The sequence below is a fragment of the Carassius auratus genome, chromosome 15 (assembly GCF_003368295.1).
Source record: "Carassius auratus strain Wakin chromosome 15, ASM336829v1, whole genome shotgun sequence".
Taxonomy (NCBI): Eukaryota; Metazoa; Chordata; class Actinopteri; order Cypriniformes; family Cyprinidae; genus Carassius; species Carassius auratus.
This window is the reverse complement of record NC_039257.1, coordinates 20,184,826-20,209,719: the sequence shown is the minus strand read 5'-3', so window position 1 is coordinate 20,209,719 and position 24,894 is coordinate 20,184,826. Positions and strand designations below refer to the sequence as shown.

Genomic DNA, 24,894 nt, shown 5'->3' with positions numbered 1-24,894 from the left:
CATTCAGCATTCATAAAAGTGTATAACCTAAATATAGGCATTAATAAAAAATATTAATTCAAGTATAATAAAAAATACATAATTCTCATACAATGTGTGGAAACAAACCTGTTAATAATGTGTGTGTAATGGTCATGAAAATAATAAGAAAATTATAAGAAATAATAAGAAAATTATATATATATTATTATTCTTTTTATCTTTCAAGTTTGGATTAATCTACTGCTAACATAGTAAAAATATAAGATAATTCAAGGCAACATATAAACCAAATACTGTTTCACCTTAAAACGTTGAGTCACCATTTACACTTATGACCCAACTTTGTCTAACTTATAAAATAATTTATCGTATATGTACCAAAACACAATCACAAAAGCGTCATCTGGGTTATGAATTCTGCATTCCAGGATGGGTTATACAGCATACCAGAGATAAATCATGTTTCCCACAGTCAGTATAGCAGTTTCTTGGCCACTGTAGGTGGTGGCCAAAACCAGCCAGTTAAATATTACTGAAGGCAACATGGCCTTTTTAGCCTTGAACTGGCCACTGTAAATATCCACCAGTGACTCACAGGCTATGGTGAATATTTTAGTGAAGGCCTAAAATAATGTCTGAAATTTGCTGCTTTAGTTAAGTCACATGTGAGGCCTACTCCTTGTCTTCCATTCACTATCTCAAGGGAATTTTTTTAAGGTCATATCCTATTTGCTGAATTGGCACTACCCTGGTAGAACATTTTTGCTCTTTAAAAACACACAATTTGTTAAGAATAGAACATCATGAAGCAGACAGTGCCTGTAAAACTCTCTTTATTGGTAAATCAACCATTCATTTCTGTCTGCATACAAAGTGCATTAGAACGGCCAACCGACAGCAGAGAATGGCTTCCAGCAGGTACTGACATCACACATTCAGACTGAAATCAGACACAATAGACTGAAAAAGCGAATTGTGATTGACGTCCTTTCACAGTGTTTCTGTCTAATTTTAACTTTAGCTTCACTGTGGTTGTAACAACAGTTCTACATCCTAGAACCATATTGTGTAGTCCAACTGAAGAATTTATGCATGTAGAAGTGAACAGTGAAGTACAGTACAGTACAAGTTTTGGACACATCTACTCTGGCTTTATTATTACTATTTTCCATATTTCAGGGTAATAACAGAAATATCAAACAAAACAAAACTATTATTTTGTAGCTTAATGTATTTTCAATGTTGTTGTTGTTGTTGTTTTGTTTTTGTCTGAGGGAGCAAATTTGAAACTTTACATAGTGTTTGTATTTTTATTAGTGCGGTCAAACGAATTAGCGCGATTAATCACATCCAAAATAAAAGTTTTTGTTTACAAAATATATGCGTGTGTACTGTGTATATTTATTATGTATATATAAGTAAACACATGCATGTATACATTTACAAAAAAAAAGTTATATATATTAAATACAAATATTTTATTTTGCATGTGATTAATTGTGATTAATCGTTTGACAGCACTAATTATTTCTATTAAAATAAACAAAAAAAAACTTCCCTCATTTCATTTGCAATTGGCTAAAACTTACTAGGCAATTACCAATCCTTCTGTAAAACAATAAGACATTTTATATAATTAATATTACCATGTAATAGCTGTACAGGCTAAACAGTATGCAAAATAATTTGTACAAATATTATGGATAATATTGGCTTTTTAAATTGAATTCTGTCAAATTTTGTAAAGTTTCATGGTATTAGCAAAAACAAACTGTGGTCAGTGTTCATACCCAGTAAACCTTGTTTTATTCATAGTTTTCAATAAGAAGGGGATATCAAGTACCTGGTCATGTTAGCATCTACAACAGATAGCTCATGTCTAGCTTAGCATAGCTAAGTGCTTGACGAATTTGATCGAATAACAACATAATGGGATTATTCTCCAACCATCTCCAACCATCTAAAAGTTTATAACTATTAATTTCCTATATGTTCAGTCTACCTTTAGCATTTAGCACTGTGGCAAAGTGTGTCCAAAATATGACTGTTAGTGTACTTACTGTACAATATAAGACACACAGAGAGGTATTTGTAAGTATTAGTTTGCCACTTTTTTGGCACAGCTATTTGGGATACTATAGAATAAAGACACAAAATATTAGTTTTAAAAGTAGTACAATAAGCTATTTTCTATATGTACAATAAGAAAAACACATTCTTTTAAATTCACTTGAAACTTGCCACTTAAGATAAAGCAACTCTAGTGTAAAAAGGCATTTTGCTAACTCAAAAAGCTAGAGTTGTCATGGGGGCTTGAAGTTGGGGTCCTGAGTGCATATTCTGCAGAGCAGTGGTGTCACATTTGGCTCGGGCAAAGCTGCGGTGAAAGTATTTGTGGGCGATTTTGGATGGCTCCGGGGCAAGTGGGGTGTCACTTCAAGCTGAAATATAAAGTACAAAATATCAGAAAAAAAAAACATGGAAAATGTGTTCATAGTAATAAGCTTATAATAGAAGCCTTGAAGTCATGTGTTTTAGAGAGTTTAAATCATTTGTATTGTGTGATTTACCACCACGGCCAATTCTGTCCTCAGCACTTTATGAAATAGCTTGCAGCAGGGTATATAAATCTAATACGTAAAAATCATCTTAAATTGTAGATAAGATTTTCATTTCATTTCCTTAGTGTGTGTCATTTTTTCTTTCTTTTTTTTGCTGAGTGGACGTTCCACTTGTTATTAGTGTCTGAAAATGACAGCCGCAATTTCTCTCGTAGCTCTCAGATGTATCTATCTGTTCTTATGAAATCACAACACAAATGTGTCGCAACCTTGACATTCACTGACCTAAACCTTTGGTTTATTACAAAAAATGTTATTTTATAGCGGGTCAGAACCCAGAACCTTGCGGAAAGATTAATGCCGGAGCAACAAATCATGCTTGACATTCAAATGCTGATCCATGCATTTCTTCACTGACCAATAAAACCCTGCGACGGACTGCGGCAGAATTAGGCATCAAATCAAATATTTCACAAGTTCATGTTTTCTCCTTAAATCACAGTGTAATCAGACATTATACAAAATGACCATCTCATTGTACTTTTAAAATTGCTGCTTACAAGGTTTTTTTACTTTTCTAATCCTCCTGATATTGCATGTTGTTCATTTCATCAATACATCACAAAGCCAATTCATCAAAACAGTAAAAGTGCATGTTAAATTATTTATACATAATATATATGACTTCACAACCTGCATGTCTATTTATTTACGGTCCAGCCCACTTGCCTGCTAGGAATTCATTGTCAGGGCATTTCTGTAACTAATGTAAATATATACAAATAATATTGTTAATATTCTATAAATGTAACAATAAAAATAAAAAAAATAAAAATAAAAACATTTGGAAAGAAGGACCAAAATATGAACATAAATGTCTAATGGCCATAAAAAATTAGAGTCCTGATCACTCTGTTATAGTTTAATTTAAAACAATGACCAGCTGGATGTAAATAATCCATATTATAAACTATTTATTACTATTTAAGATCTCAGTAAATCAGTTTTAAGGGCCACTTGTAATGTTAGTCAATTTATTTTCTATCTTAGAAGTCACTCCTTTACTCATATATCAGTAGATCTAGGGTTATTTACAGTAACTGTGAGGGCCAGATATCTGAACACTGAATTTCATGAATTAATATTCTTAGTATAGTAAATAAGCTATTAAAGTTACAGTACCTTTTCATAGTACTCAATGAACTCTGCTATCTTAAAGAAATAAATAAAATTGAAGGTACATAAGCAAGCCATTGCTAATAGGAATTTTCTTTTGAGCAATCAATTGTCCCTGATTCACCAGTTTAAGATATCTTCAGTCCTGGACACTTGAGTTTTATACTCTACCAAATGGTATCCTACAACGCCACCACGTGGCAAAAAAAAAACACTTGTATTACCTGTGTGGGAAAATCCAGGTCCAAAATCATCAGCTTCAGACCACTAGTCTTCCTGTGGATGACAGCAATCACACAGTTAAGAGCATACTGTCCCTTCATCTGCTATAAATGCTTCCTGTATAACGTGTTTATAGCCATAATTCCATTATTCAAGAGTTTTATTCACTGTTTTGGTGTAGTTCACCAAACTATCTGATGCACTTTGAACAAGGCATTTTCTGCATCCTGGGCCTTCAAACAAAACAGTTGTGTGTAAATTCCATAAAAATAAAAAAAGACAGGAAAAGCATGAAAATAATAAAACTGAAACCCTAAACCCCAACAGTATATGGCCATCCAGACAAGTCAATAGCACATTTTATTACTGACACTGGTAACAGAAAATATTTGCATGATGTTGACAAGAACCAAGAACACTGTCATATCAGCTAGAAAAACAAACAAACGCACCAAAAAATACTAAATGCACCTTCCATAGAAATATATATTTGAAAAAAGTAACAACATAGACAGTACATATAAACATATACAACATAGATGTCAAATAATTGACAAAACAAAGTTAATCTAATAATAATTCAACTCTGATTAAACAAAACACCTAGAATAAATACTTTTTATGTCTTTATTGAACACATAGGACCCAGCAATTGCCATAGCAAACATTATAAACTGTTCAAGTGTTCAATAAAAATATTCCAAAAGTATTTTGTTTGAGCAAGTTAAAGCTGCTGTAAGTGTGGTAGGTCGTCCCGCTGCTTTCTGCCAGTGTTAAGTGAATTTGATCACTACAAAACCCACCCCCTGAATACTTGTACACGCAAAATGAGTGACACATCAACGTTTTCTGATTGGCTAACGTGTGTCTATTTAAAGGAAGTCAGGTCACTTGTGTGTGTTTTATTTTTATTTTTTTCTGTATTCTTCTCTAAGCAATTTAGGAGAAAGATCTCAGCCAAAGTTTATACTTTAAAGAAATCTGAAAGAATGAGCTAAAAAAAAAAAAAAAAAAAAAAATCACTGTGTGATTTTGAAGAGGCCTACATCAGTGACTCCTGTCTGATAACAGGGACATTTTGTTTGTAATATCGAAAAAGTGAATCATTTTCAGCAGCTTTAAACAAAAAGCTTTAAACTGTAACAATACGTTTAAATTGCTTGACTTTTTGTATAATCAAGCAATTTAGTTACACAAATATAAAGGAAAAACTTATTCAGATGCAAGTATCTAGTCCAGTGGTTCTCAACCTCACTGACTCAAACACAATATTATAGGCGTTTATTATATATAAATTTTAATAAATTATTTATTTTAAGATTTTAAGCAATTTTTTTATTAAAATAGTTTGAACGCTCAGGATTCTTGTATTTGGTGTCCATTTCCATTCCCTACTCCATTTCCCATAATCCCCTGCTGAGGGCTAATTACCACCAGGTGTTCCCCATTACCACTCCCCTATATAAACTGTGTTTGGACTCTCAATATTTGGGAAGTCTTGTTTAGTTCTGTCTGGCATTTTCCCTGTGTTTGTTCCTTCCTTCCGCGTTTGATCTTGGATTGTGTATACTGACTGTGATTCTCTGCTGCCTGCCCCGACCTCTACTTGTTTCTGTTGCTGATTTTGGATATCCCCTGAAATACCTGACACTGTTCTATGATCTCTGGCTGTTTGACCATTCTTGAAAATTAAAGTACTGCATATCGATCCGAATGTCTGACTCCGTGTTACACATATGTTCAAACAAAATGGAAGATCTAGAATTCGGTTACGTTTTTTAGTTTTTACTTTCAGGAATAGAAAATGAGTAAAAAACTTGAATATTTGATCTCTGGATGTGGGCAGGAATGAAACACCCCTCCCCACTGATTGGTCACAACCAAACATTACAACATAATAATAGTCCTAAAAAATTTAATAATAATAGTTTATTTCTATTATGTTATCACTTTCTCTTCATCAAACAGCCAGATTAATGAATGGCTTGACACAAACCGTACAGAGGCAGACCTAAGACAGAGCTATCTTACAACTTCGAACAGATTACTTTTCCATTATTCCATTATGAACAAAGGCTTCAATACCTGTTCTCCTATTCACCAGATTATGGAAATAATTTATATCGTAACTTATTACCACACTGCAAAATAGTGTTGTTCTTCCTCAATATTTTTTTGTTATTTTTTCAAGTGCAAAAGTTTAAAGATTCTTAAATAAAGATGCAATTACTTGATAAGCATAATTACATTAGATAATGAAGTCTTGATTTCTGTAGAACTGATCAAAATTTAATTTAGAGTTTATGATTAAAACTAGAACAAATATCTGTCAGTGGGCTAAGAAAAATCAACTTAATACAAAGGGAAAACAGATATTTTAAGTATAAACTCACTTAAATTTCAGTTCAGCTTTTTAAAGACAGTTCACAATTGTATCTCAAAAAAGGATGAGGCATTTGTATTGGAAAACAAAAAATAAGGAAGACATTATTTTTTTGCAATGCATGGCACATTTAATGATCTGATTTAAGACTTTTTAAGAACTTAATTTGTGTAAGGGGCAAATTAAGACTTTAATACAGAAAATTTAATGTAGCATTTTAGCTTGTTATAAACCTAGTTTTGTGGAATAAATTATTTTAAGCCATATTGTGGGCCCATTGTAAGTGTACTGAGGTCCCTGGTTGAAAACCACTGATCTACTCAATCTGAAAGATCTGGAACACAACCGATGACATGCACCAGTGCCCCTATCTCCACTGACCACAACATGCTGAAATGAACTAAGATATGCTATAGTACCTCTGAGGCTTGTTCCTCTTCCTCCTGTAATGAAGGAATTCAGTATTAAAACAGAAGATAATGCATCAATGTATTTGAGTGACAGAAAAAGCTATTGAGGTAGAAGGTTATGCTACACCCAGATTAAGTTCTTTGAGCTAAAGGTATAAAAGAGAATGGCAGTGGAAGAGAGTTTGAGTGGATATATGTGTGTTTTTCCACAGTTTAGAAAGATCTGAAAAGTGACAGCGACTGGATAGAACTTCCATGATTTCTGCTCCTGTAAAATAAGTGAGGGCTGGAATGACTGGATGAGCAAAGAATGAAAGAATCCAGAGAACTGAGAGACATAAAGAGCTAAGCAGAATGTAAGGGAGAGCAGATGATGATCATGGAGATGGTCTGCAAAGGACACTACAACTGAGTGCAAGCAATAAAAAGATGATGTGTTAGGTCACAAAAAAAATAAATAAATAAATAAATTTAAAAAAATTATATATATATATATATATATATATATATATATATATATATATATATATATAAAATCACATAGCTGGTTAGAAAACATGCTTTCACACACCGAGTAGAGCTCATGTGGCTGATGTGAGTCATCTATTCTTTGACGCAATGTATTTTGTTTAAAGCACTATATAAATAAAGGTGAAAAAAAATGTGAGTAAATCTTGTCCACAGTATTTCCTGATCATGTTCCATCTTTGTGCAACATGATTGTTTGAGTATACAAAGGTATTCATATGTGCAGTCAGGATTATTTGTAGAATTTATTTTTTTACTTCTTGATAATGTGTATAAGTGTATAACCAAAAAAATTAATAAACACAAAAAGTATGCACAGTATACCTAGGAACATTTCAATAAAAACATCTGATGTTGTGTAAAAAAAAATTGATTTTGGGCTGTAAGGTATTATGGAAATGTAATATAGGCATAGGTGTTATTTGACTAATTAGTACATCAAGTAGTGCAAATATTTAATCTGACAATGATTTGATTGCAATTCTTTTTTGCATTTCAGATTGATACTAATTCAAAAATATATTTGAAGAATAGTCTGTAAGTGTTTTGTATTTTTTCTAATTTGATTTTAGCATGGTTGTCGTTAAGACACATTGTTTTGTTTACTGTGTGTACTGTGGTAAACACATGCTAAAGTCGCGTTTGTTCTCGCGCATATCGCATGGCTTTGCAGTTTTGTTTTAATAAGTAGTAAGGCATGGCCAGCTGAATTTAATCATGTGGAATCGGGGAAGTATATATGTGCTAAGTACACCACGCCAGCTTTCGTGTGAAGACCGATGAGTGTAAAGACCAAAGTGGCTCAACTGAGACTGCACTGCTCTCGGTTACTGAAGCCCTGAGACTGGCAAGAGCAGCTTCAAAATCCTCAGTACTCATCTTGCTGGATCTGTCTGCTTCTATTGACACAGTTAACCACCAGATCCTCCTGTTCAACCTCATAAAGATGGGCATCTCAGGAACTGCAGTCCAGTGGTTCAAGTCTTACCTCTCTGGTTGGTCCTTCAGGGTGTCTTGGAGGGGTGAGGTTTCTAAGTCACAACTTCTTCCTATTAGGGTTCCTCAAGGCTCAGTACTTAGACCACTTCTTTTCTCCATCTACATGTCATCTTTAGGATCCGTCATTCAGAAGCATGGCTTTTCCTATCATCATTGTTGTTCTGATGACACTCAACTCTACTTCTCATTCCAACAATATGATTCGAGAGTAGCTGTTCACACTGCAGCCTGTCTGACAGATATTTCTTGCTGGATGAAGGATCATGACCTTAAAGGGGGGGTGAAATGCTATTTCATGCATACTGAGTTTTTTACACTGTTAAAGAGTTGGATTCCCATGCTAAACATGGACAAAGTTTCAAAAATTAAGTTGTAGGTTTGAAGGAGTATTTCTGTTCCAAAAATACTCCTTCCGGTTTGTCAAAAGTTTCGGAAAGTTTTTTTCGAGTATGGCTCTGTGTGACGTTAGATGGAGCGGAATTTCCTTATATGGGTCCTGAGGGCACGTTTGCCTGAAAGATCGCGCGCTCCCGTATAGCAGAGCAGAGAGAGGCTGTGCACAGACAATCACTGATCAGAGCGAGAGCGTCGCGGAATGTCACAAAAGGAGTGTGTTTTTGGTTGCCAGGGCAAAACTTCTTAAAATATCTCTGCCTCCTTGTTAGTGCGTCCCTCTCCCCTACCAGAGACCCGGGTTCGAGCCCCGCTCGGAGTGAGTCGTTGCTGCTGCTGCTCTCGTTCAGTTTCAGCCTTCACAGCTGTCACAGCTTCCAAACGCTCTCAACACAAAAGCCTACTGGCGCTCGTGATTCTTTAGCTCCGCCCACACGTCACGCCTCCAGGCGCTCGTGTTTTTCCGGGAAAAATCGGTACAGACTGTCTTTCTCTTATGAATATAATAAAACTAAATACTTTTTGGAGTTATGTAGGATGCAGTACTACTCTATAGGTACTCAATATTAACAGGATATTGAGTGAAAATGAGCATTTCACCCCCCCTTTAAACTCAACCTTGCTAAGACAGAACTACTGTGGTCTCAGCCCACCCAACACTTCATCACAACCTATACAGCTAAGGTTTTGTCAACCATAACTCCTTCCAGGAGAGCCAGGAACCTTGGAGTTGTGATGGATGATCATTTAATCTTCACAGACCATATTGCTACAATGACCTGGTCCTGCAGGTTTGCCTTATACAGCATTAGGAAGATTAGGCCTTTTCTAACAGAGCAGACTGCACAACTCCTTGTCCAAGCTCTTGCTCTCTCTGGACTTTTGTAATGCTCTCTTGGCAGGCCTTCCCGCATAAACTTTCAAGCCTCTGCAACTGATCCAGAGTAGTCTTCAATGAGCTGAAGAAAGTTCACGTCACACATCTCTTCATCAGTTTGCATTGGCTGCCAAAAGCATCAAATTCACATCAAATTCAAGGTACTGATTCTTGCCTACAAGACAACCACTGGCGTTGCACAAATATACCTAAACTCACTAGGTCAGACCTACACGTCCTTAAAAAAGATTGCATTCTGCAAGTGAACGAAGCCTCGTGGTTCCATCCCAAAGAGGCACAAAATCACTCTCACTAACCTTTTCCTGGAGTGGTACCAGCTAGTAGACCAACCTTTTAAATTTTCAAACATTTCCAAAAAACATCTAAAGACATCTTTTTCACCATCACCTGACCAATTAATACTAGCACTTACCTATTCTATTCTATTCTACTCTGCTCTACTCTACTCTACTCTACTCTACTCTACTGACCTTAGTGTATATCAGTCACTCCTCTCCTCCTTTTCTGTTTCTCCACGGCTTAAACAACATACTACCACAACAAAATTAACAACTGTTCTGACTCTATCATGCTTTTCAAAACCTTTTCTTCTCTTCTTTGAACTCCTCAGGAACTGAACTCCAGTGGTTCAAGTCTTACCTCTCTGGTAGGTCCTTCTATTCTGTTCCATTCTAGATCGCTCGAGGGCCACACCAGACTGTTCCTGGTGATTTCCAACCTCTCTAGCTATCTGGATAATGCACTCTGTGAGTTCTATGATGCCAGTTTAAACTCCACGTACACCACGCCGTCATCCGAGGAAGGTCCTCGAGTGAATTTCACCATATTTGTGGAGTGGACACTGGCAAGACACGCATCCCTGTTTACCATCTTTCCTGAGTGTCACCCCAGATCCAGTGCCCAGCCCACCATCTCCCCACTGCATGGAGCGCGTGCCAGAGCACACCACTGATGGAGAGCCAGAGCCTGTTCCTAGAAGGTTTGCCTGATCCCATTCGAGTTAAGCCCAGAGAGGGCTCCTATTCCTGAGTTAAGCCCAGGGAGGGCTCCCGTTCCAGAGTTATGCCCAGAAAGGGCTCCCATTCCAGAGTTAAGCCCAGAGAGGGCTCCCATTCCTGAGATCATCCCTGAAAGCCGGAATGCTCAGAAATACCTGCCCTTCCGCCCAATCCTGCCTCCTTCACTGATGTCATCTGGCAGCCCCTCTGCTTGCCCTCAGCCTACCATCTATACAGTGTGAGCTCCACAGGACTGCCATCCTCCATCGTCACCATGGCCAGAACTCCAGACTCCACCTCAGCTTGTTGACCCACTGGCTCTACCATAGCTCTTGGCTCCCTCCTCTCTGCCGTGGCCCATGTGTCCACTGGCTCTGCCAGGCTCCCCTGTCCCTCCAACTCAGCATCTTTCACTGACCATCCTCCACCTCGGGACTCCACACCTCCTGCTCCTTCTCAGCCCTCTGTTGCTCTGGCTCCACCGCGGCCATCTGGATACCCGTCTCCACCTCGGTCGCCGCCATGGCTGAGGTTTGAGTCCAGCTTGGCTCCTCCTGCTCCAAGCTCTTCCTGTCTCCTCCCTGGCTATTTCCTCCTGCAGTACCCCCTGGACTCTGTCTGCCAGCTCCCTCCCGGGTGTCCATCCTCCTCCGGAACCTCATCCTTAGTATCCAACCAGTTCCTCCCAATGTTGTTTCTAACACAACATCCTTGTTACCGCATAAATGTACATTAAAGTACTAAAGAATATTAAGTATCAGCATGCACTATAGGGTTAGGGTTAGAATTACAGTTTTCTTTAGGGTTAGTTGCATGTGATAATGCATATTTTAATTTAGACCCCTACGTAAACTAAATAAGCTAAATGTATTTTATGTTGTATGAATGATACACTGATGGGCTTGGGTGTATCACTTTTGTCTATGATATGTTACATTTGGTCCAAAACTCTGCAGGACTGACAATACAGGTGATAGCAATGAATGGATATCTTGTGCAGTTAGAAAAAAAAACAAACACAAAGGCAAAAGAAAAAGAGAAGCAATACAGAGACAAAATCTTAAAGAAAAGGAAAAACATGTATCAATCTACCTCAAGCTCTCTGAGTTCTTCTTCCTCCTAGAGGGGAGAACAGACTGAATGAGATGAGAGGAAAGTGAGAGCTAAAGCTGAAGAGAACAACACAGGAGACACATGCAACTGAAGAAACAGATGGAGAGAGAAGAAAGAGGCTGGCGGGAGGCAGCTAGAGAGGAGAGAATTCAAACAGAAGGTTAGAAGGAAGAATGAAGGAATGAGGAAAATCAGTGGCCAAATGAGGGGAAAAAATGCAAATCACAAGTACAACAACAGAGACAGAGAGACACTGCTCATCAAATCCTAGTTACCTCAGACACCAAATCATCTTCTGCCTAGGAAAAAACAGATGGGGAGAGAGGAGAAGGGATAGAAAGAAGCTTTTAACTTGCCAAATTTGGACAAAAGAAATAGAATGGATTAACTGAATTCAGTAATTTCCAGCAGGTGTGCTATCTGGTATAATTCAATACATTAATTTAAAAAAGCCTTCAATTAAATATCAGATACATACAGTACACTCAGGTTAAGCAGGATGTACTTAAAGCAAATCTTAATTGCTTGATTGTTGTACCATCCAAAAATATAAATTACATTATTGCCCAGCTATTAAAGTTGAATGCATAATAAATCCTACAGCATACATACATGTTCTATATTGTGCTTATTAAAGCCATACATTCAATAAAAATATCAATATAGTGCAGGATTTTTGTCTATGGTTAGATTTTGACAAGTGGGCATTAAATATCAGAACAGTGTCAGTATTTAATATCAACATAAACCATTAATCTAACAGTAGAGTATTTTTCTACTGTTAGATATCGTAATTATTGATGATGATTAGATGACAACATGATTTAAATTACCAATAAGCTTTGTTAATGGTGACCGGTTCTGTGACTGCCATTCAATTTGCCCAGATACATGTGGTTCAGTGCATCTTGGGGTTTTTTTTTCTTTTTGGATTTGCGGAACAGGCGTCACCCTAATGATGATTAATATTTGTCCTGCTTGCTATTTTATTAACAGCAAAAAGATAAAGAGAAAAAAAAACAATTCTAAAGAACTGTTTTGATAGAGAACTTTTTTCAAGTAAAAGGCTTTTACAAACAGAAAATGCATCCATCACACCTGTAAGGAAAAGGGGGAAGGAAAATTAAACACAGGCAAAACCCAATGCAAACGAGTCGCCTTCCAAAAGAAAATGCTTTTGAGTTAATGACTGATTGTGAATAAAAAAAAAAAAAAAAGATATGGATTCAAAATAAATAATAATAATTATAATGGAAATGTTGTCAGGAAGATGAGAAGGAATGGATGGGAGAGAATAGTAGAGTTAAACACACTCCAGATCTACAATCTGTTCATTCTAGAATAAAAATCACCTCTGAGACCAGATGATTGTCCTCAACCTGAAACAACCAATAGTGAACATTAGCTTTGTCTTTAATGATCTTTCTGACAAGCGGTTAATTGCATTTTTAACTCTCAACTTGAAATTTTTTGATGATAAATAATTTCAATAATAATAAAAAAGATCTACTCTTTACAAACTCTCATAACAAGGAATACTATTATATATTAGGCAGAACAAAATAATAAATAATACATATGCACTAAAAGTATGAATGTGATTGTTTCCATGAGTTTTCTAGGCCTGTAAACCATAATTGTTCTCTGAAATATCCAGGCTTTCCATGACCATGAGATTCCTGAACAACTCCAACCACATCTAATACATTGACAAAATTCAAATAAAGCAATTATTGTGCCTATACCTTGTGCTACACACATTTCTTTGAGCAAGAGCAACGATTTCATTTTGATTGCATGCTTAGCATGCTGCAATTCTATAAACCAGAAGCAGTCATTTATCTGCTATAAATGATGTCACAGACTAACATAAATCTTCTTGAAGTGCATGCAGACTAAAGCCAATGTTGTTAAATTTGCTTCTTAAGTGACAAAGAATATTGATTTCTGTCTTACCCTGTCCTCTTCTCCTTCCTCCTGTGAGTCATAGAAGAAAATAAATGGTTCAGTCAGATTAGTAATATACATAATTATCAATATATCTATCTTTCTATGGTTATGTTGTTATATAGTGATCAAGACAGGCAGAATTAAGCAGTTTTTTCTTACCTGCTCTTCCTCCTCAGCCACCTTTCTCTATAAAAAAAAAGTTAAATACTAAAATTAGCAAATTACATTAGGCAGAATGAACTGAATGAACTCTCTAAAATCCACAACAATCTTGCAAGTCACACGGTCAACACTAGCAAGAATCAAACTACAAGAGAGGAGATGGTAAAGCAGAGAGTTAGATGTTAATTTCTGTTGCATGGGAGAGAACCTGCATAAAAGACCTGGAGGTTAACAGATGAAGCAAAGGATGAGATTATATGGAAGAAGAATGAGCTGCTATGGGAAAACAGGTGATGCTTGAAGAGGAATGAGGGTTAAACAGGACTTTTAATGGTCAGTTACACTCTCTTCGTCTTCTTCTGCTGGTTCCTTCTCTTCTGCGTTCTCTTCTTGAGCATCTGTCTCTGCCTTCTCGCCTGAATCTTCTTCCGTGTGTGCATCTCCATTCTGCTCAGCCTCTACGAGGTCTTTTTTCTAGAAGAACAAACAGTGCAGCCCAGGAAAAGAGAAATTAAAACTGTTTTGACAGTACAGGATCTGCAAAGGCACTGGCATAAAGCACCGTTGATTCGTTTTAGAACTGGACCCTCAGGATGAAAACAGGCATGAGTTAATGCACTGGAGGAACATTCACCAGTGAAAAGTGAGAAATAGTGATAGGAAAGAGGGTTTGTTGTGTTAGACAATGCCAAGCTATGTGTAAAATGGACATTATCAATCAGTTTGCAATGTTGAAAAATCCATTCTTCTTTCAAGACACTGGAAGAAAAATGTTTTCCTCAAAGAAACATTAAAGTAATAGGATTGTAATTAAAAAGATGCATATACAAAATATAGGTGTAAGTACAAGTAACCACATGATTGCAAATATAAAGTAACCTAAAATTGCAATTCTTTTAACTTAATAATTTGAAAGCATGAGAAAGCACGCCTGATTAAATGTGATTAATAACACAGCACAAATGCAGTTGGTTAACAGAAACAGCATGCTACATGTGCAAAGGTTTATATGAGGCTATGTTTGGAATGGAATGTTAAGATATTTCACCCAAATACAAAAATCATAATTTACTCATCCTCATGTTGTTCCGAAACCCAATTAGTTACTTTCTTCTGTTGAACACAAAGGAAAACATTCTAAAGAATGTTGGTAACCAAACAGTTGGACTTCCATTCTATGGTTGCCATTATTCTTCAAAATATCTTCTTTTTTGAACAACATGAGGGTAAGTAAATGACAAAATTTGGGCGAACTATCACTTTAATATCAGTTAATTACATAACATGCACTAATGACCAACAATACTACAATATTTATTAATCTTAGTTCATGTTAATTTCTACATTTAATCAAAATATCTGTTAACGTTGGTTAATGCAATGTGAACTTTAATGCACAACTATATCTTTATTAACTTACACTAACAAAGGTTAATTGTTCTGTATACTAACCCAAACATAGCCTAGGTCAGCGGTTCTCAATTCCAGTCCTCGCGCCTCACTGCTCTGCACGTTTTGTACATTTCTCTTATTGCTTCAGACGTTTGTTCTATTTGAACATAAGTGCCCTGCGAAGTGGACATCACAGGATATTCCGCCATGATTCCAGTTCGAATCGAACATATATGTTCCATTCAAAGTGCATTGAAGTGTGCAAGACGTGAACTTAAATTGTATTGATTTACAGAGGTATATGATGTCACACTTGTCCGTGTGTGCAGACGGACGTTGTCCAACGCAAATCCGTGAATGAATGTTCCGAAGTGAAGTAAACTTCAACAGATTTCCGATTTTCATCCGATTTTGAGCCAAATTCTGACTCGTGCAACTCGTCGTGCAGTGTACAAGGGGAAACGAGAGGCGATTAACCTCTCCCGACCGGCAATCGGTTGGTCGGATGGATTTCTGACATGTTAGAAATTTTGGTCGCCTCTCGTGAGGTATCGCACTATTGAGGCAGGGCTACGAACCAATTTTCTGCGTTTCCCTCACTGCGCGTGCGCGAAACCATAAACGAAGCCATGGTGACACGGCGTGTAGCATGGACTGAAGTGATGGAGGGAAAACTTATGTTATGACAAAGAAAAAGAAAAAAAGAGGGAAGAAAACGCCTGCTTACCTCCAGTTCACGTTGCAAAATGGATAAACCATATTGGCCACAGCCTCCGAGCCACCTGCGCATCTAGATATGCCTACGCCTTTTTTTTTTCTTTTGACGTTTCAGCACACAGAATTGCGCATATCACCAAAGCAGTGCGTTTATCCCGGGAAAGCATGTTTATTCAGAAACCGCCACAAACATCCAGGTTCTGAGGGATCCTACATGTTGATTCGGTTGATTCCTCACGTATAGTGTGAGCAGTTAAATCGCAACTCGGCAATCGGACCGTACAGTGAGCGCATAAAAATCGTGAGCTTTGGCTTTACATCGCAAGCGATCTACTCGTACAGCGTGAGTTGGTACCTTGCCGAAATCGCACAGTGTATGCCCGCCTTAAGGGAGTAGGGAGCAGTAAACACTGTGTAGGGACCATGTCAATCGGAACACAGTTCATGCACGGAGCTCACTTCTAACGAGCTGATTGTCTGAATCAGGTGTCTTAACAAAGAGAGACATACAATATGTGCAAAGCAGTGGGGCACGAGGACTGGAATTGAAAACTGCTGGCCTAGGTATTAAGTTAAGACAGGTGAACAAAAACCTAGTGATTGGAAAAGTAGACGAGGGGCATACAGTTGACATGTCTGGAAATGCACTGAAAGTGAATATCAGTTAAATATGATGTTTAAAAAATCATCGGATATTACTGTTGTGTCATCATCAAGATCTTCCTCTGTGCCAGATCCATTATGAAGCTTTTGTGCTTTTTCCGCTTGTTGTGCCTCCTGCGCCAAGAAAGATTTTTATTAAAACAGTGGAGAAATAATTTCATCGTTGTCAGCAGGGGAAAGTTTCACCAAAAATGCTAAAAAGAAGAGAGGAAGAAAACAGATGGATAGAATTCTACAGCCGATAGTGATGACACACTCTCACGAGGAAATCACTTCACTGATGTTTATCCATCCACCACCAAAGAGTCCTCTGGTAATGTTGAATGTTTTAGAGAATTCCAAGAAGTTTGAGACATTGCATTTACAGTTATTTGATTCGATTTTTCAATGAGAATTGATGTGAATTTAATCTACATACATTAAAGGAATACTCCAGCCCAAAATGACAATTTTGTCATTGATCACTTACCCCCATGTCATTCCAAACCAGTAAAAGCTTTGTTCATCTTCAGAACACAATTTAAGGTATTTTGGATGAAAACGGGGAGGATCGAGACAAGAAAAATACACTGTCAAGGTCCAGAAAAGTATGAAAAGTATCATCAGAACACTCCATCTGCCATCAGTGGTTCAACCGTAACGTTATGAAGTGACGAGAATACTATTTGTATGTGAATAAAACAAAAATAATGACTTAATTCAGCTATTTGTCTCCTCTGTGTCACTCCACATAAGTGTAGCCCTATTTTGGCGAATCTGAGCTGTACGCAGGCAGCGTACACTCTTCTGTGTTATTGTTTTACTTGCATACAAAAGTATTCTCATCGCTTCATAATGTTATGGTTCAACAACTGAAGGTAGATGGACGATTTTGATGATGATTTTCATACTTCGACAGTATATTTTATGGGACAGTCACAAGCCTCCCAGTTTTCATCCAAAATATCTCAAATTGTGTTCTGAAGACGAACAAAGCTTTTACGGGTTTGGAACGACATGGGGGTAAGTGATTGATGACAACATTTTCATTCTGGGGTGGAGTATCCCTTTAAAGTGGAAAAAGGATTTAAAGAGTTTTGAGAAAAAGAAGAAAAACATCTTTCAGATTCTTTACCCTACTTCTCTGTTATTCCATGATACTCTCATTACATCTACAGGATAGCTGAGGCCAAACATTTTTTTACGTCCATGTCACACAAGAAAAGGGAAACACACACAGAAATACAACCTTAGATCCTGGTGGAGGTGTCAGACCCAAAAATTCATAAACTGTGTTGTCCTCTTTGGCTTCAAAGAATGTGTCATAGTCCTGCAATTTAGGAAAATAGTATTAGTATTTTATAGCATTTAAGGTAACAACACAGCAATGTAATTTCAGTAAAATTCAAAAGAAGCTATAAAACATAATGTCAATGCTGGGTTTTTTTCTTTTCTTCTTTTTTCTATAAAACATGGATGTAGACTTATTTGCACTATATTTAAAATCTTATGAAGCCATACAATAACTTACAGTAAAGCAGGTTTAATATATATATATATATATATATATATATATATATATATATATATTTTTTTTTTTTTTTTTTTTTTTTTATTAACTTTTTTGCCATTATTCACGAGATTCTATATTCTATGGTTTCCATTGCAAGCAAATAAGTTCCCTGTGTGTATCCAGAAGGTAACTTCTGTTCTAGCAGGTTCTTACCCCACAATACATCTCCTCATTGAAAATCTGTGGAGGAAGAGGAATTCCATTGGTGGGCTTCTTTTCTCCAGGGACATTTTCCCTCATCCACATCCGGTTGTCCTCGTTTGAAGCAATGTCAAGCGGCGCGTAATCGATTTTAAGGGCCTCAAGAAACCCGACAACATCTTGCTGTTTCTTTTTGATCTGTGGTATTGGTAATAACAGAGTACTGACATGAATCCCAAGATGAAACAACTTTTTTTATATTTCTCCACATTGTAAATTTCTCCAAATTCAAAATCCATTCCAGATAATACATATATGTGAACTGTAGTAGATATCTTGAATAGTGAAATAGTGAAATAATGATCAGGTGCTAATAGTTATCACATAGAAAAATCCTTACAAGATAGGGTTAGAACATGTACCTATGGGACCCATAATCATTGTCCAAAAAGAGATACACTGACATTTTCCACATGCAAAACTAACACACACACGTGATTTAAGATCAAATAAATCATCACCTTGAAACTATAATGTTCTAGCTGACAATTTTATCATAATTTAGTTATTTAGATTCTGTGACAACTTATTTAAATCATGTGATATTTGCATTTTTAGATTTTAAGTGTACATTTTGGGACTTTTTATTTAGAAAACAAAAAGTTATCAACAAAGTACAGAATGCAAAAGCTTTGAAGCTCGATATTTCAAAAACACACAGAATGCAGAATCTTTTCTACTTAGTTTAGTGTTTTGTTTTGCATGTTTGCACTATTTACATTATTTTATTTTATTTTAGCACTATTTATTGCTTTCCAATGTACCATATTATGTGACTCTAATATAAGAAGTGCATTAATTACTGCAAAATAAAATTACACGTTTTGAAATTTACAATCTTCTTGTACAGAAATAAAGACATCTCATGACAACAAAATGTCATTCTGGTCTACATATGTGCAAAAATACAAATATCTGGTCAATATTTCTGCAAAAAAAAAAACTGTTACAATTTGGTCTATTTATTTCAAACAATGACCACAACAAACTGAAAGTCCAAAAATTAACCTGATTTGTTAAAATTTATATTGCGACCTCTACCTTGTAACACTTGAATGCTAGTCTCCATGGTTCAGACTGTAAATTACATTTCTAAAGTAGGCCAATTTTTAAATCTCGCTCGATAACTTGTTAAAACATGATTGTATCAAAGTATATTTTTGCTCATGATAAAATTAGAAGATTAGATCATTAGCACTGTTATCTGTAAAAACCAATAAATAAACATATTTACCAATACCAGCGAATAAACATTCGTTCAGATTAACATCTGAAATCGATTCTGAAAGTAGTTTCATGTTTAAAGGAATAGCTGCAGCGGTCTGGAATGTGATCTCAGAGATATTTAAGGAAACTAGCGGAGCTGCAACTGTTATTAGGTCACTCAGGATTATTTAAACTGACTTAAGTTAAACCAGCTTTTATTAAGAAGAGTTTAAAACACATCCACCGCTGATTAAAGCTAATGTGCGTTGAACTATCGATAGATTCAAACACAATCAAAGTGACCTGTTGAACGACTGAACAATAACACACGCGCTCTCCAGATTCTTACCGCCGTCGATCCAGAGGAGGACGCCAGGAAGACTTTAATGACCATTTTGTGGAATTGCAGAATAAATGATCAAGGGGAAAGTGTTAAAAGACACCGCAGTCCACTGGAAAGCACACACAGCTCAGCAGCCTCGACTCGAGCTCTCGTCTATTTCTGTCCCCAGCGCATCATCATGTGTTTGACCCACTGCTGCCTGAGTGATTGGCAATTTCAGCTGTCTGTCCACATCAGGAGCTGCTAAAGTTAGTGGAACGACTTGCATATATGGACAGAGATGCTGTTTTTTTAGGAAACGTGCAATTTGTAAACGTGTAAACAAAAAATATTCTTTAAAGAGTTCGTACTATTTAAACTCGTCTAGTTAATATTGCTTATCATCACTGCTGTTGTTGCTTTTATTATTATATTATATGATCTTCATCTTATGACAAAATGGAAAGTTCCCACAGATTTGAATGGGAAAGTTCCCACACTCTCAGGGTTGTTGTCAAGGGAAACAGCAGAGAATGTTGTCCTGGGCTCTGTGTTGAGGGGGGACCACTGAGGTCTTCTAAAGTTAGTTCCTGACTGGGTCTAGAGATAGCCTAGCCTACCCACCAAAATGTGCTCATGCACTCTGTAACAGGACATCATAGAGGCTTTTGGGTGGGGTTTTTTTTTTTTACTCTGAGCAACAAGAAACAATAATAATTAATTAATTAATTAATACAAATAAATTAATAATAAAAAACAGCATGAATAGGTTATTTACTCCGCCAATGTGTGGTTTGGCCTATAGACATAATAAATTTACTTTGTTATTTATTATTGTCATGATCGGTGATACAGGAAACACGGAGAGAGAACCAATTGCAGGTATGACATTTATTAAGGGGTAATCCAAAGGGGTAAACAGTCCAGGCAGGGTCAAAACCAGAATATCCAAACAACATGAAAACAAGACAAGAAGATAAGGCAAGGGTAAGACTGATTTGACGGACATGAATAATCATAAGACATTAAACAAGGACTCCGTGACACATACTCAGACAGACAGGGTATAAATACACAGAAGGTAATGAGGGAACTGGAGACAGGTGGGGAATAATCAATTAACCCAAACAAGGAAGAAGGTGACCAAATAAGGGAACAGACAGTTCATAAAGTGACAGACACCGTGGAAAAGAAGGACACCTAGTGGAGACCCAGGGAACACAACCCAGACACTGTGACAGTACCCCCCCTCAACGGAGCGGCTCCCAGACGCTCTATGGCAGACACAAAACAGAGACCAGGTGGAGGCTCAGGGGGAGGGACAGAGGGCCAGAAAAGAAAAAACATGGGGAACAGACACCAGAAGTGTGAACACAAAACAGGGAGACCAGGAGGGAGGAGGACCGGAGGAGGTTCAGGGGGAGGGATGGAGGGCCAGACTAACAGAGAAGAACAGGGACAGGAGTGAACACAAAAACAAAAGGCAAAAAACAACATGAAGCCCCCCAGGGCGGAGCAGAAGACCACCACGTCCTTTTGTGGTCGAGGCCAGAGTCCTCCAGGGTGGGGCAGAAGACCACCCCAACCGTGTAGTCAGGGAGAAAGCCCCCCAGGGCGGAGCAGAAGACCACCACGTCCTTGTGGTCGAAGCCAGAGTCCTCCAGGGCGGAGCGGAAGACCCCCACAGCGGTGTGGTCAGGGCGGAAGCCCCCCAGGGCAGAGAAGAAGACCACCACAGCCATGTGGTCAGGGCGGAAGCCCCCCAGGGCGGAGCAGAAGACCACCACAGCCATGTGGTCAGGACGAGAGCCCCCCAAGGCGGAGCAGACCTCCGTGCGGCCGGACCAACGGGACAACGAAACTCTGGTAATCCCCTGGTGTCTTTACTGGACTCCAGAAGATCGTTGCTGGCCTGACTCTGCTCGCGAAGATCATTGGTGCCTGGCATTTGTTCATGAAGACCATCAGTGACTTACTCTGGTAGATGAAGATCATTGGTGACTTGTATTTGCTCATGAAGATCAATGGTGACTTGCCTTTGTTCATGAAGATCACCGGTGACTTGACTCAGTCCTAGAAGATCACCCATGGCTTGACTTTGTCCTTGAAGATCACCAGTGACTTGACTTGAATCTGAAAGGTCACCGGTGACCAGCCTTGTATCTGGAAAGTCCATGGTACCTAGCCCTGACTCTGGAAGGTCAGCGGTGACTAGCCCTGACTCTGGAAGGTCAGCGGTGACTAGCCTTGACTCTGGAAGATCAGCGGTGACTAGCCTTGACTCCGGAGAGTCCACCGGAACCTGACTCGACTCCGGAGAGTCCACCGGAACCTGACTCGACTCCGGAGAGTCGACCGGAACCTGACTCAACTCCGGAGAGTTCACCGGAACCTGACTCGACTCCGGAGAGTTCACCGGAACCTGACTCGACTCCGGAGAGTTCACCGGAACCTGACTCGACTCCGGAGGGTCAACTGGAACCTGACTCGACTCCAATCAACTGGAACCTGACTCGACTCCGGAGGGTCAACTGGAACCTGACTTGACTCCGGAGGGTCAACTGGAACCTGACTCGACTCCGGAGGGTCAACTGGAACCTGACTTGACTCCGGAGGGTCAACTGGAACCTGACTCGACTCCGGAGGGTCAACTGGAACCTGACTCGACTCCGGAAAGTTCACTGGAACCTGCCTCAACTCTGGAGAGTTCACTGGAACCTGACTCGACTCCAGAGGGTCAGCTGTGACTGCCATCCTGTGCAGCGGCGCTGGGCAAGCAGCCATCTCGTGCTGTGGTGCTGGCTGGCGACCATCTTGTACTGTGCCGCTGGACCAGTGGCCAATTTGGGCAGTGATACAGGAAACACGGAGAGAGAACCAATTGCAGGTATGACATTTATTAAGGGGTAATCCAAAGGGGTAAACAGTCCAGGCAGGGTCAAAACCAGAATATCCAAACAACATGAAAACAAGACAAGGCAAGGGCCAGACTGATTTGACGGACATGAATAATCATAAGTCATTAAACAAGGACTCCGTGACACATACTCAGACAGACAGGGTATAAATACACAGAAGGTAATGAGGGAACTGGAGACAGGTGGGGAATAATCAATTAACCCAAACAAGGAGGAAGGTGACCAAATAAGGGAACAGACAGTTCATAAAGTGACAGACACCGTGGGAAAGGAGGACATCTAGTGGAAACCCAGGGAACACAACCCAGACACTGTGACAATTATTTTATGTTAGGTATTTATTATGTCTATGGATTGGCTAGTCAACACTAAAAGGAGCACGTTTGAGAACAGCAAAATGGTCAATTGCATTGCACAGGCCCGAGTTTGAATCCGCCTTTTCCTGAACTCATTCTTGTCCCATGGTTATTTTCACATCACATTGGAAAAGCAGTTATTTTCAATAAAAATGTAAGAAAAAATCGAAAAGTTGAAAATTAAGTATCGGTAGGTTACGGTTAAGTAAATTTTATTCAATTAAAATTATTCAAATTCATTTAAACTCAATAGCTACATTATTACTCCATAATAATGTATCTCTCTCTCTCTCTCTCTCTCTCTCTCTCTATATATATATATCCATTGCTATTTGCACTTAGTGTAGCATCTATTGCTAAGAAAATATGCTATTTTCACACACACAAATTCCTAGCAAACCTCCAGGAAACACTCAAAAGATCTCAGTAAATATCTGATCAGCAAGTAAAAAAGGAATTAGGGAAGAAACGGAAAATACTGTTAAATTTACAGATTTGGAAGTAAAGTCTTCTAGATGATTTCGTTTGTTGAATTTTCTGTTTCACAGAATATTGTCTCGGTATAGAATAAATAAATTGTGAATGTAAGTTCATGTTGACTTTAACCTCAAGTTGCACCTGGTGTCCATAGATTAGACAGATTAGACTCAACAGCAGAGATTTATTTATTTACAGAGATGGCGAGTGAAGCGGTGACGGGTGAAGAATAACTTGCAGGGATACACTGGACATAAGGAGAACTCAAGAAATACTTGTGATTACTGATGATGACAGAGATAAGGAAATGCAGGAGATAAGGACATCAAAAAAAAAAAACAAGTACGTCTCTAGGTGAGTATCAGGTCCAACAGCATGTGTAGTACACAAGGGAGCACAGACAGTGGGTGTGTGGAGTAACTGGGTTCACACAGCATCATTGCTGAAGTAATCTGCCATTGTAACTGTTAGCAAAATAACACAAGCCTGCTCTAAATCCATCACAGGGATGGTGCTACATCTTCTTATGTTAGTGCTGAATAAGACAACATAAGACTATTCCACCTGCCAAGTGTGTTTGTAATTAAACCAAAGACTTTGAAGTATTCCTATTTATGCTACACTGTATTACTTTGCATTTGTATCCCACATTTAAATATTACTAATAATATTACTGACCAAATATTCTGGCAATATTTTACAGTGAAGACAATTCTGCAGTGAATTTGGTTTGATGCCATGCTTTTGTTTGTTGTAATTGTTGTTTTTTTTACCATTCAGACCATTGAAGGGTGACCGAACACACAGGGAACTGAAGATCGATACAGTCAAGACTCAAACCTGTGTGCCATGATATACTTATGAAAATGACTGGACTACTGCTATACCAAGAATCCAGTAAAGATCACTGTTAGAACACATCGGGCAATCCTAAAAGAGGTGAGGACAAACCCAAGGAAAAAAGTATGTGAACAACTGAGAAAAGTTTAACCTTTTAGCAAAAAAAAAAGGGCATTGTAAAACTTCTTCCAACGATGAAAAAAGGTGGAAGGACCATCATGGTTTTGCTTCTTCAGGGCCTGGACATTTTGCAATCATCAAAAGAACAATTGATTCAAAAGTACACCGAGAAATTTTGAAGAATTTCAGGGCAGCAGTTAATGATTTCAAGTTAAGCAACACAAGACAGTGTCCCAAAGCACAAAAGTAAATCAAATAAAGGATGAAAAAATAAGAAAAAAAAATTCTGTCCTGACCTTAAACCAGTTGAGATGTGTCATAACTTAAAGAGATTTGTGCTTTCATAAAAGCCAAT

At 38.0% G+C, this 24,894-nt stretch overlaps 1 protein-coding gene and 1 long non-coding RNA gene across 21 annotated transcripts; one reads left to right on the top strand and one right to left on the bottom strand.

The window, feature by feature from the left end:
* Window positions 1-798: 798 nt before the first annotated feature.
* On the bottom strand, window positions 799-20,047 carry LOC113115332 (SH3 domain-binding glutamic acid-rich-like protein). Of its 20 annotated transcripts, XR_003293871.1 has the most exons (14): window positions 19,856-20,047; window positions 18,253-18,438; window positions 17,776-17,856; window positions 16,584-16,661; window positions 14,118-14,249; window positions 13,773-13,799; window positions 13,620-13,640; window positions 13,016-13,042; window positions 12,497-12,644; window positions 11,939-11,962; window positions 11,643-11,669; window positions 6,744-6,767; window positions 3,944-3,995; window positions 2,409-2,423 (listed from the first exon to the last, which is right to left on the bottom strand). XR_003293871.1 is itself a non-coding variant. In XM_026282831.1 (13 exons), exons 1-12 carry the CDS (start codon window positions 19,898-19,900, stop codon window positions 3,987-3,989), a joined length of 681 nt encoding a protein of 226 aa, XP_026138616.1. In that variant the 5' UTR covers window positions 19,901-20,047; the 3' UTR covers window positions 799-2,423; window positions 3,944-3,986. The 20 variants fall into 20 exon arrangements, 17 of the variants coding, with proteins under 17 accessions (XP_026138616.1, XP_026138618.1, XP_026138617.1 ...); XM_026282831.1 differs by lacking the exon at window positions 12,497-12,644 and having other exon boundaries at window positions 799-2,423; XR_003293872.1 differs by lacking the exon at window positions 11,643-11,669.
* Window positions 19,972-24,820, top strand: LOC113115340 (uncharacterized). The gene is made up of 3 exons (XR_003293874.1): window positions 19,972-20,097; window positions 23,778-23,933; window positions 24,360-24,820. It is a non-coding gene; the product is annotated as an uncharacterized LOC113115340 (long non-coding RNA).
* Window positions 24,821-24,894: the final 74 nt, after the last annotated feature.

Coding starts and splice junctions, on each gene's coding strand:
- LOC113115332 (XM_026282831.1), bottom strand. CDS start 19,900: ATGGTCATTAAAGTCTTCCTGGCGTCCTCCTCTGGATCGACGGCG. Junction 17,857..18,252: donor ATGAGGAGATGTATTGTGGG/GTAAGAACCTGC, acceptor CCTAAATTGCAG/GACTATGACACATTCTTTGA. Junction 13,800..14,117: donor CAGAAGAAGACGAAGAGAGT/GTAACTGACCAT, acceptor TTTTTTTTATAG/AGAAAGGTGGCTGAGGAGGA.